The following is an 11,692-nucleotide window of genomic DNA, read 5'->3' on the forward strand; positions in this document are numbered from 1 at the left end:
GCATATTGGTTATTGTGTCTGTGGTGCTTTTGTGCTGTGAGAAGCCTATATGGTGCCAATAATGCTTTTATCTTTTCTAAATCTCTTTTAATAAAAAGCTTTTTTCATGATTGTAATTCTGGAATCACGTATTTTTTTAATAATGACTAAAACCTCCTAGAAAAGACATCATTTTCTCTGTCAGAAGTCTCTGTCTTTCACTCTATTATTTGGAATAAATGCTCAACATAGGGTACAACTAACTTACATTTATAGTTTTTATTTTCCTTACCTTTTCCATGTATTTGGTAAATGTGTCTTTTTCCTTTTTCTGAAACTATCATCAAATTAGATTTTTTTTTAAATCTTAATTAATGATTGTGATAATTGACAGATTTCATAGATTAATGCCAAAAGTATTTCTATAGAAATGATTGTGATGTAATTTCTGATATTCTTAATGGCTTCATACTTCACTCTGTGTTAGGCTAGTAATACTCACATTGTCAACAATATTAATATTACTGGAAAAAGCAGAAAGAATGGCAAAAGAAGCAGCAATGACAGCAGCAAGTTTAGTTTTTGTAATCCTGGCAGGAGGGAATAATTTTGATACAATTCAATCACCATGAAATTCTCTCTTATTGATTATTACTAGAGCTGGAGGGGATAAATTCATTATGTCTTTTGGCAAATCGATGCACGGAATGTGAATAATTTATAATCCATTCAGCAGTGCAGTGTGGGGCCCATTTTCCAGATCGCGCCTGGGGCCTCATAGATGCACCGTCAGCTCTGAAAGCAGCAGGCACGTCTTCACCTGAAAAGTAAAGAAGTCAAAGACATACTTTTTCATTTTGTAATCATTACTCTATTTTATAAAGCTACATTACTGGCTTAAGGTTTTCAAAATAACCGCTCAAATTTAGCTGGATGGTAAAGTCTAACCAGAGTCTAATTTGCAGTGTTGTACTTAAATGAAACAACATGTAAATAATATATGAGCTATATAAAGAGTTTCTGACGTTGGGAGGCAATATGAACAATTAAAATAGTTAAAATAGTTAAAGTAGAAGTAAACAACAGGGATTTGATATAAATAAATACAGACAGTACATGGGAGGATGTGGTTTCGACCCCTAGTCAGATCACCAAGGGGCCCCGAAGACCTCTGACACAATTCTAACACTGCTGCAGTGTGAAACAAAAGCATAAAATATTCACAGCCACAAAATGCAATGCGGTCCTACATCGCCCTGGTGCTGCTGCTGCTTCGGTGTGTGCAGTACCGTCTGTGTCCGTTGGGTGGAGACGTGTCATGCGTGTATTGCCTTGCGGGAGCAGGTGCGTCCTATCTGAACCGGGATGAGGTGAAACGCCGCGCGCACTACTCGGCTATTTCCGTCCCCGCTCGGCTCCGAACACCGTGGATGTGGGAATGCGGTCGCCAGAGGCAAGAGGCATTGCTGGACACTCCGCGGAGATGTGCGTATAGGAACCGGAGGTATCAGCGGCTGGCTATCTTCCAAGTTAACCGGGTGTGCTGGGAGCAACCGGGGGATTGGGTATCGCTCGGTAGGACAGAGGGACGTTTCCCCCGTTGTATCCGGGATTTTATGTCTGGATGAAAGCGAGAAGGCGAGGATTCCCCAGCACCATGGAGCCACGCACTGCAGGCAGCGTGAGTAGCCCGACACTAATGCAACAGACACCCGGCCGGGAGAACCCTCGGGGACCGGGCATGTCACTGCTGGCTGGGGCTAAAATATCACACATAAACTTTTGGTGGACATCTTCTTCACATTTAGCCCGACACATTGCGGCTTTTAGCTCCATCATTCCAGAGAATGGGAACAAAACAATGTTTGCGTTAATTGCACATCGTGTGTGTGTGTGTGTGTGTGTAATGAGCTCTACGGGAGACACCTGTCCGTTACCGTTAGAGGCCGGGCTGGTGGCTTTTAGTGCCGCTCTTGGCTGCTCGTCAGCGGATTAATTTTCTAAGGATTTTTTCCTGTTTTGTTGCTGCGGCGGTTGCTACTAACGACCGAGGTGGTAAACAGACGGGCGGACAGACATGGGGGTAGGAGGGGAGGGAGCGGGCCCAGGGTGGACAAAAGTTCCGTCCAATACGAGGCGCAGAGGAGTGTTACTTTTCCTGAACGCAGGGTTTAACTGTGACCTTCTAGCAGAGAAGACAAGGGCAGAAGTTGTGTCTTTGTGTGGACTGTAGTCAGGGTCACAAAACACAACCGAGAGAACCTTAGCGATGCAACACTGAGGCCTCTGTCTGTCTGTCTGTCTGTCTGTGTGTGTGTGTGTGTGTGTCTCTCCCTCTGTGTGCGTGTGTGTGTGTGTGTGTGTGTGTTGCTCCAAGGATTGAGTTAACTGCGGCCAAGTGGTCAGATTACTGTGGATTAGCAGGCATTAAGAATAGTCACGTTATCCCCCCCCCCCCCCCCCCCCCCAGCACTCGTACACTCAGACACAACAACACAAAGACCTCATATGAGAAGCAGCTCCAAACATGTAACAGACATTACATTACATTACATTACATTACGGTCATTTAGCAGACGCTTTTATCCAAAGCGACTTACAATAAGTGTGTTCAACAAAGGTAGATAAAAGAACTTCAGGTCACAAGAAATCGTAAGCGACAGACAGACAGACAGACAGACAGACAGACAGACACAGTCAGTCCGACAGTCAGTCAAATGCTGCTTTCATCTGATGGTAACTTCTTTCTTCGTGTCACGTTCACTGACTTGCTGGCACCTGGTGAAACCTCTATTAAGGGACTTCACCCCTCAAAAGAGTTCAACCAGTGCCAAGTGTGACTCTCCTATAGGGTCTTGGACTGGCAACATACTTGTTTATTTAGGGTTAGAAAAATACAAATTCAAAGCTCTGGCGCCATGTTAAACGTTATTGACGTAATCTACTGTGTGATGCTGATGTGCTGTTCTGACTCTGGTGGAAAAAGAAGCTTACTTTGCTACAGAACGCATCATAAAAAGCTGAAACTCGCAGCAATATTCTCTGGCTCCTCCTGACCCGGATAACAAGTCACCTGAACACATCAGTACTCAGCAGGGCCGCTGAGTATTGCTGTAAACTACCACTAATCTTCTTTTCTTCTCTGGTTTGAAGCTTTTTAATAAGATATGCAAAGAATCTGACCCTCGACTATAAACCTATACCTGCTGCTGCTGCTGCTGCATATAAGGCTGACACGCAACAACATCCAGGTACTCGCCACACACACACACACACACACACACACACACACACACACACACACACACACACACACACACATACACACACTGTTTCTGTCATTTGTCACCGTCCTCTATATAGTGGCATTTATTTTAATGCATTCATTAGAATACAGAAACACATGAAATTAACAATAGAGTTTCTTTACTTCAACTTCCAGATCTACAAATGTTCCAAAAGTAAGTGTAACTAGAGTTTTGTGTTCATCCTAACCTCTTATGCATGTACACCTGATGTCTACGTGTGTGTGTGTGTGTGTGTGTGTGTAGGCTTCCAAATGTTTGCATCACACACACTTCTTTCCTCAATCTATCTGTGAAAATGAACATGACTAATGTTGCTGGTTTGTGGCCTTTGTGATCAAACTGTGCCTCTAATGTGCTTTACAGCCTCACAGCAAACACACCAGGTGCATAAGTGAAGCCTAGAACGCAAATTCCACCCCGGTAGTTGATGCTTCTTCAAATCACTATGGATACGATTGCACCCTTCTATGAGTTAAACTGTGTTAAACATGTCAATTTGGCCAATATCCATGGATTTGTGGCGAAAGGTTTGCAGAAGTCAGAGATGCTGGAGGAAAAGACTGAAGTGCTTGACTGGAATTATGCGTCTGCCATATTTGGAGATGAAAGTGCAGTCTGTATTTTTTAGTTATAGCCCTTTAAGGAGGCATTGGAGATATGAACAAAGACAAATATTTGATGTTTTGCTGGTGTGTGTGTGTGTGTGTTTGCTTGCTCGCTCACCAGCTGTGGAGCCTGTGAAGCCAACAGCGGCATCATGTTCTACGGTTCTTCATCTGGGACCAGCATGTCCCTGCCATCCAAGAGTCGCCTAAAGCGCCAGAGCAGGACCTTCACACAGGTACAAACACACACACACACACACACACACACACACACACACACACACACACTGCAGGTATGATTCACCATCCCCTGATTAGGTCTAGCTGAAATGTTTAATTTTTTGTGCATAGTAAAGTAAATGTATAAACTCTATTTCTGTGACGCCTTGGCTGTTCAGTGTATTAAATATAGTCTGTGTGTTCACCAGGTCCTGTACCGTACTCTGAGTTACAGAGACCGTGTCGCGGCAGAAAGTGGAACAACCACTCGTGGGGACCGGCGCTGTGCAACCGAACCCCCAGAGCGGCCAGCCGATGACCCCGCTGAACTCTCCACGCAGAGCTCTGCCCCCGGGGTGTTGAAGATCTTTGGAGACGAAATATGTGCCGGTGCCAACTACAAGAGCGTCTTGGCAACGCCACGCTCCAGCGCGCAGGAGCTGGTCAAAGAGGCGCTGGAACGTTACTCCCTCAACAAGGACGGGGCCCACGCTTATGTCCTCTGCGACGTGATTGGGCGTTTGGAGGGAGGAGGCGGTATAGGAGGAGTTGGGTGGCGGACAGAGTGCCTGCGTGCGCTGGGGGACAATGAGAAGCCACTGTTGCTCCAAGAACTGTGGAAGCCCAGAGAAGGACACGCACGGAGGTTTGAGCTGCGTAGGAGAGCTGAGGTGGAGGAACTCAACGCCAAGGATAAAGACACCATCACTGCTGGTGAGAAAAGGCACATACACACACACACACAAGGACACATTCACACAAGTAGATACATACACACATACTGAGAGGCCGGCACACACTTGCACAGACACACACAGCAGCCGGTCTTAATTCCTCCCCTTTCTTAACATGTCAAACTCAGCAGAAAAGCATGGCTCGTTAAGTTCTCTTCTTTTCTGAGTGTGTGTGTGTGCTTGTGTGTGTGTGTGTGTGTGTGTGTGTGTGTGAGTGGTTATGCAGTGTAAGAGCTTTTGTCCTAATTATTATCCTATACAGAAAACATTATTTGTGCCATTTTGTTCATTCATAGCTGATGGCTTCACAGTATTTCAGCATGGAATCTAAAAGGGGACATTTAAACACACACACACACACACACACACACACACACACACACAAACACACAGAGTGCAGTATAGATGCATGTACAGCTGGTTTGTTGATTGAGTGAAAGCTGAATCCCATGCAGGCGGTGTAGAGAAGTGTAGGCACTGATTTCTACAGGAGCGATGTGGTATCATTTTCCTACAGTAGCACCTGCACAAGCTGAACTGACTGTGTACACACACACATACACACACACACACACACACGGTCTGCCGGCGAGATTTCTCTGTGTCCTGTTGGTAGAAGAAGAGTTTATGTGTGATGAAATGACTCAATGGTTGTTGTGGCTGCACATCTGCAATGCAGTAATATGAATCAATGTGTGTGTACGTGTGTATGTGTTCTTATGTCGTATAGGACCATTAGGTGACCTTTACGTCAAATTGGTCTCCTGATGAATGAAAAATTTGCCATTTACACACATGCACACACTCATTATCCCACAACAATGTAGGCTATCTGTCAGTCTATACAGTGTGTGTGTTTACAATCTTAAAGTACATTTCTTTACTCTGAACACACAAATGGCAGTTACAGTTGGAAGAGTCTCGACTCATACCTCCTCATAGCTTCTGAAAATGTTGTGTAAACACAGTCAATAATTGCTGTATTAACTAATACATAATTTCATATTCACATTAACCTTTTCTATATGATGTCATAACCTCTGTGTACCCTATAGTCTCTTTGGTTTGTCTGTTTCTTGCCTTCTGTTTCTCTCTATCTCCCCTCGTGTAAGTGTGTGCGTGTGCATGCACATGTGTGTAGGTATGGAATAGTAAAGGTACAATAATATGTGTAGGATTTTCATGAATACTTTGTCACATCACAGCCATATTGATTTTGATAGAACCCGTCAGTGTATCTGTAGATACTGCATGTGGTCAGCCCATTACAAACCATGTTGGAATTATCACAAATCAAAGACAAAAACACTGAAATTGACCTAAATGAAAGTGTGAGGGTGATCATAAATGCTTTACTTTATAATGTTGAAACGTTTTTGTTTCCTGGCATCGGAGTGCAGTATCTAAACTAATTTGACAGTGATGTGTTAAAGGGTAAAATCCTGCTCCTCACACCTTTAACTGTGTGTTTTCTTACTAACTGCTGATGTGGGGCGGACCACTGATGCTTCTCTGTGCGTGCGCGCCTTGTGCTGTCTGGTCGATGTGTGCATGGGGGGTTGTCTCGGGCTGGGTGTTTCGATGAGGGGATGTTTTCTCAGCCTCCCCCCTTCTTAACCCCTCCCACCTTGCTGTAGGGACCAAAACCCCCCAATTCCTGGCGGCTCTAATGGGTCGGTCTGGGCTGGGCAAACACAGGAGCTCCCCACTTCGGTCTGGTCGAGTGGTACAGTCCAGCTCTAAAGGTGGGGACTGCCCTCAAGGTAGGGTGGCTGTCAGTCATTCCCATGGAGACCAACTCTACCTGCCTTGTCACCAGTGCCACCCACATTGCCAGTGATCCAGTGTGAGTGTGTGTGTGTGTGTGTGTGTGTGAGAGAGGCAATGCATGATATTTGAATGAATCCTCAAACTCATTCAATTCACATTTCATCAGATTTGTTGTTGTTAGCCCGGTGTGCCGTCCCATCCAGTGCCATTCACTCCACCTGACTCAATCCACTCCTGGTTTTTCAGTTTCCACCCAGGAGTTCCTCCCCAGGTCACACATGACCGTCACACACCTGCCTGTTCACAGCCTGATGAGTTATATGATCAAAACCTGCCGTGTTCACTCATGAGTCACAGATGCACACTAAGCAACACACTTTCCTCACTCTCTCTGCTTCCCTCAACCCCAACTTACTTCCCTCTTCCTGCATCCTCCTACTCCTCATCTACCTTTCTCTCCCCCTTTCCTGCTTGTCCCTCACCTCTCTTTTGCTCTTAATCTCCTCCTCTTCCTCCTCCTGTAGATATTAACGCCCAGGCTCGTAAGCTCCAGAGGAACCGGGCAAAGGGGACACTTACCCTACCCCGCTCCACAAACTCCTCCCTCTGCCGCAGCCTCAGTGAGACCAGCCTCAACCAGGTAGGATGCTGATGCCTCGTGATGATGACGATGATGATGATGATGATGATTATTAATTCCTCCAAGGCAGTTACGTTTTCTGTCATGTTTGTTATATGTGATGCATATTGTCAAACCTTATTGACGGAGTAACTGTTTGGGCAGGTCGGACATGAACTTGGGAAGAAACAATTAGATTCTGTATCTGGTCAGCCTGATGGTGGCGCTGTAAAAACCTCTTTTACAATCAATCCTTGGCCCTATCTACATCCATTTTCATATCGATTTTGGTGTAGTTCTGTTACATCACTGTGTTGTGATTGGAGCATCACTCCTTCACTCTGTCTGTCTGTACATGTGCCTGCAGCTGGGTGTAGGCGAGGAGCCCAAGCGTTACTACTCCACCTTACCAGGGCCCTTAAGGTGCAGAGAGCGTGACGTGACCTCCAGTGGCCGGAGGAAGGACGAGGGGAGCGTGGGTGGAGGAGGGGTAAGGCATTCCCTGTACCAGTCGCCACACCTCCTGCTCCTACAGGGATACAACAGGCAGGTGAGGATGGTGAAAAGGTTTGTGTGGCGTTTTGTATGCTGTTTCTGTCTGAATGTATGACACGCTGTGCTGTGTATTGCAGGACTGCCTGGTGTACCTATTGAACAGAGAGCAGCACACCGTCGGTCAGGAGACTCCATCAGCTCGCCCAAACATCTGCCTGTTCTCTCCCGACATCCTGCCCCTCCACTGCCGTTTACGCCACGTCCCCGCACCGCGACGCCACACCAGCTACAAGGGAGAGGACCTGTCGGAGAGTCAGCGGTTCTGTGTTGCCGTGGAGCCTGTGCTGAATGCCACAGTGTTGGTGAACTTTTCTCGATGTGAGCGCTCCACCACACTACGCCACGGCGACCTGCTCTCCTTTGGGGCGCACTACATCTTCCTGTACAAAGACCCCACAGGCTCTAAGCCGCTGCCTGCCCAGACCCTGGCACGTCTTCGCTCCCTGGGCCAGCTCTACGATGGCGGGGTGGAAGAAGGGGAGGGCGGGGCCCTAACGTGCAAGATGTGTGGCTCTGTGCTGAAGGACAGAGCAGCGCCGGCGTCTAGTGTTCCTGCAAGTAGACGCATCTTCAAACCTCATCTGGTGAAACCTCGCAGCGGTGCAGCTGCGGTGGGTGTGCCCATCGGTTTGGCGTCGGTGGAAGGGGGAGGTGGAGGAAGAGGAGGAGGTGGTGGTCAGAAAAGGAGGCTACAGCTAGAGTTTGACCAGGCTCATGAAGACCAGCTGCTGAACAGGATCGTGTCCCTCATAGAACCTGGAGGTCTGTGCTGTGGTTTACGGTGCCTGGTAGACTCGCGCCATCATAATGATGCTGGCCAACCAGATGTAGTGTTGCAGTTAAACTTGCACCTCTCTGTCTCTCTCTCTCTCCCCCTCTCTCTCTCTCAGGGGACGACCATAAGCTGACGCCGGCCTATCTGCTGTGTCTGTGTATACAGCACTCTGCATCAACCTTCCCGCCTGGCAGCTTTGGAAAGCTGCTCCTCAAGATCGTTCGACGAATCCAGACCATAGCATGGGTCAGTGTCTCTCTCTCTCTCTCTCTGTGTCCGTCTCTCTGCTTTCGTAACAACCTTCATCTGTCCGGCACTTTGTTTGCTGCTTCACTTGACCTCATGTGGAAAGAATCAGGTCAGCCATGTCAGGTCAGGTGAATAGTTAAACAGGGTATCGCATGTGCTGTACTGGATTACACACACAGTCCCCTACCTACACGCGATATTCCGTTCCGTTCTGTGGAGATTGTGAATTGCCTTTCTCCATGGTAACATGTGCCACCACAGAGTTAAAGAAGATGGATACAATTATTATCATGTTAAATATAGATAATAATTACCCGATGTACATGGTAATTATCAATATGCAACTATCTATTTGAATGTGGTATTTTTTGCAGGTTAGGAACAGCTTCATGCTTCTCTATTGCACAGCCTTAAAGTTTGATGAGCTCCTAATTGCTTTGTGTGTGTGTGTGTGTGTGTGTGTGTGTGTGTGTGTGTGTGTGTGTGCGTGCGTGTGTGTGTGTGTGTGTGTGTGTGCGGGTGCGGGTGTACAGGAGAAGACAAAGGAGCTAGCACAGAAGCAAGCGCAGCAGTGAGTATCACATTCCAGAGAAAGAGGGCATGTGACATATTTGCCCATTTATGCTGGTCAGTATGTCTACCTGCGTTTAACCTTCTTCTGTGTATGTGTGTGTCCATGCAGCCAGGACCCTTCTTCTCTGTCTCTGCTCAGTATCTCAGACCTGGTGCCAGATTTGCAGACCATCTTCTTCTGGATGTCCAACTCCATAGAGATCCTCTATTTCATCCAGCAACGAGCACCAGCTTACACACACAGTATAGAGACATTGCAAGGTACACACACACACACACACACACACACACACACACACACAAATAGAGTCTGAATGATGAGTGTGGAAGCAGCTCGGCTGAAGAGTCATTACTCACACTGACATAGATACTGAAACAGCTGGAACTCCCGCCTCTCTGCCGCTCCTTTGCATTTCCAGTGCTCATCTCTTAAGTGTGCTTGTGTCTCTGTTATCCATGGAAGGTTCAAAGGAGTCGCTGCTATCGGCAACCATATCAGCCAACGAGGAGGCAATGACTATCTTGGAAGAAGTGATCATGTACACTTTCCAGCAATGCGTCTACTATATTACCAAGGTAATCAGTCACTATGACAACATTTCCCTTCACCTTTAGTGAACCAGACATTTCTCCGATTTTGTTTTTAAGCAGACGGGCAAACAAGTCTTTATTCACAGGAACGTAGTTAGATGCACACACACACATTTACACACACTATGTTATATACTGCATTCTTACTGCACAGGCTTGTGTTGTTGGTCCTAAGCAGCTCTACTAGTTGTTGTATTTTGGTCAAGCTCACTTGTCAGCTGCAGATTTAGTGACATACGGTTTTCAGGCTTGTTCACACTTGCCACACACACAGGAACAACATGCACACGCATACACAGATACACACACAGATGAGGCTGGGAGAATAACTTCACTCCTTCAGAATCTGTCCTAATCTCATTCATTTTATTTGTGTGTGTGTGTCCCCAGGCTCTTTACGTGGTGTTACCAGGTTTGTTGGACTGTAATCCCTTCCCAGTCGACAACTCTGAGCCATGCTGGAAAGGAGGTGTAGGCTTCCCTGAACCTATACGCAGAGTCCTGCAGGTAAACACAACTGGATAAGAGTTTGGCCTGTCAAGATTCAGAGTGTTTGGTTTGATAAGGCATTGTTGGTAAAGCGATTTCAGTAAGTGGCTCCAACGACATGTCAAATATTGCTTATTAGATTGCATACATACACCCATAGGTCCAACAGTCAGGGGTTGGCAGCTATTTTTCTCATGGGGCCACAACCAATTATCATCGTACATTGATATCATTTCATCTTGGTTTTGTACAAATTCAGCCTACATAACCAGAGGCCTTACCCTAAAGTCTATTAACTTAAAACAGGTCAGAAAAGTCCTTATCATAGCTGATCGCTGCAGCCCCCATTAGCTTCAGTATCAGCCTCTCTTTACCCACATGTAGAGCGTTACTGTCTGCACTAACAGGCAGAGGGTGGGTGAGCTGTGCTGGAGGTCTGATCTGACATCATTACAGGTCAGATTTACACAAGAATTTACTTAAAAACCCAAACACTTAAACGTTCCTTCTTGTGGAGATAAATTGTTTGTGTCTTTAACAGAAATGTGCCTCAAGCGGTTTTATTTTTACTGTATTGTGTAAACCAATGTGAAAAACTGTCAACTGAAGTATTTTGAATTTAAACAAGCTGAAATGAATCATCAACAACCTTCCCAGCCGTGCAGCACCCTGCTGCACTCTACAGTAGGGAGACCCTCTGCTGTGTGCGAGCGGGCCCACTGGCTCAGCAGGGGGCCCGTCAGGACTTCCCCTCCATCATCTCGCTTTGTGGAGCAGAAAATGTTGTCTCATATCAGCTGACACAAAAAAACTGCCAAATATCAGCAAGACCCGGACAGCAAAACTCCTTTTTTGAATGTTTTTTCTCTTTTTGCTGACGATGGAACATTTTGTTCAGGCAGTTTGTTTGCCTCAAAACAAACTGATGGAACCAGGCCATATATTCACTGTAAGCTTATATGCTAGGACATTCCTGGTACTGGCAATTCCCCTGACACTATTCCTATAAAATAGCCCAAGCGGGTGGAAACGCATGATGTTGAACATAACTATGTTGCTAGATTATCATGCAGGCCTTCAGTACTGCATATATATGAATACATCAATGTATCCTGAAAACGCAATGTTAAAGGCGTCACATTAGCAGAATACAACAAAAACCTAACTGTGCCCTGTTACATCTACACAAATCACACGTCAACAACAACAAATTACTGATGCGTTTC

The 11,692-nt window shown here is 46.1% G+C and overlaps 2 protein-coding genes across 2 annotated transcripts in view; both read left to right on the forward strand.

Annotated features, from left to right (window-relative positions):
- Positions 1-11,692, forward strand: part of LOC142996700 (cytochrome P450 3A56-like) — an 82,797-nt gene that overhangs the window by 41,393 nt on the left and 29,712 nt on the right. The gene's annotated exons all lie outside the window — the stretch shown is intronic.
- The window catches only part of radil (Ras association and DIL domains), a 17,697-nt gene continuing 10,022 nt past the window's right edge, over positions 4,018-11,692 (forward strand). The window contains exons 1-11 of the mRNA XM_076147756.1: positions 4,018-4,128; positions 4,321-4,825; positions 6,483-6,590; positions 7,140-7,255; positions 7,602-7,784; positions 7,867-8,551; positions 8,680-8,810; positions 9,347-9,384; positions 9,496-9,647; positions 9,850-9,962; positions 10,368-10,484. Coding sequence (XP_076003871.1) covers positions 4,045-4,128; positions 4,321-4,825; positions 6,483-6,590; positions 7,140-7,255; positions 7,602-7,784; positions 7,867-8,551; positions 8,680-8,810; positions 9,347-9,384; positions 9,496-9,647; positions 9,850-9,962; positions 10,368-10,484 — 2,232 coding nt within the window. The 5' untranslated portion in view covers positions 4,018-4,044. The remainder of the gene's footprint in view (positions 4,129-4,320; positions 4,826-6,482; positions 6,591-7,139; positions 7,256-7,601; positions 7,785-7,866; positions 8,552-8,679; positions 8,811-9,346; positions 9,385-9,495; positions 9,648-9,849; positions 9,963-10,367; positions 10,485-11,692) is intronic.

This window comes from Genypterus blacodes, unplaced genomic scaffold (genome assembly GCF_046128005.1).
Source record: "Genypterus blacodes isolate CSIRO-AG114 ecotype Tasmania unplaced genomic scaffold, CSIRO-AGI_Gbla_v1 ptg000039l_1, whole genome shotgun sequence".
NCBI lineage: Eukaryota > Metazoa > Chordata > Actinopteri > Ophidiiformes > Ophidiidae > Genypterus > Genypterus blacodes.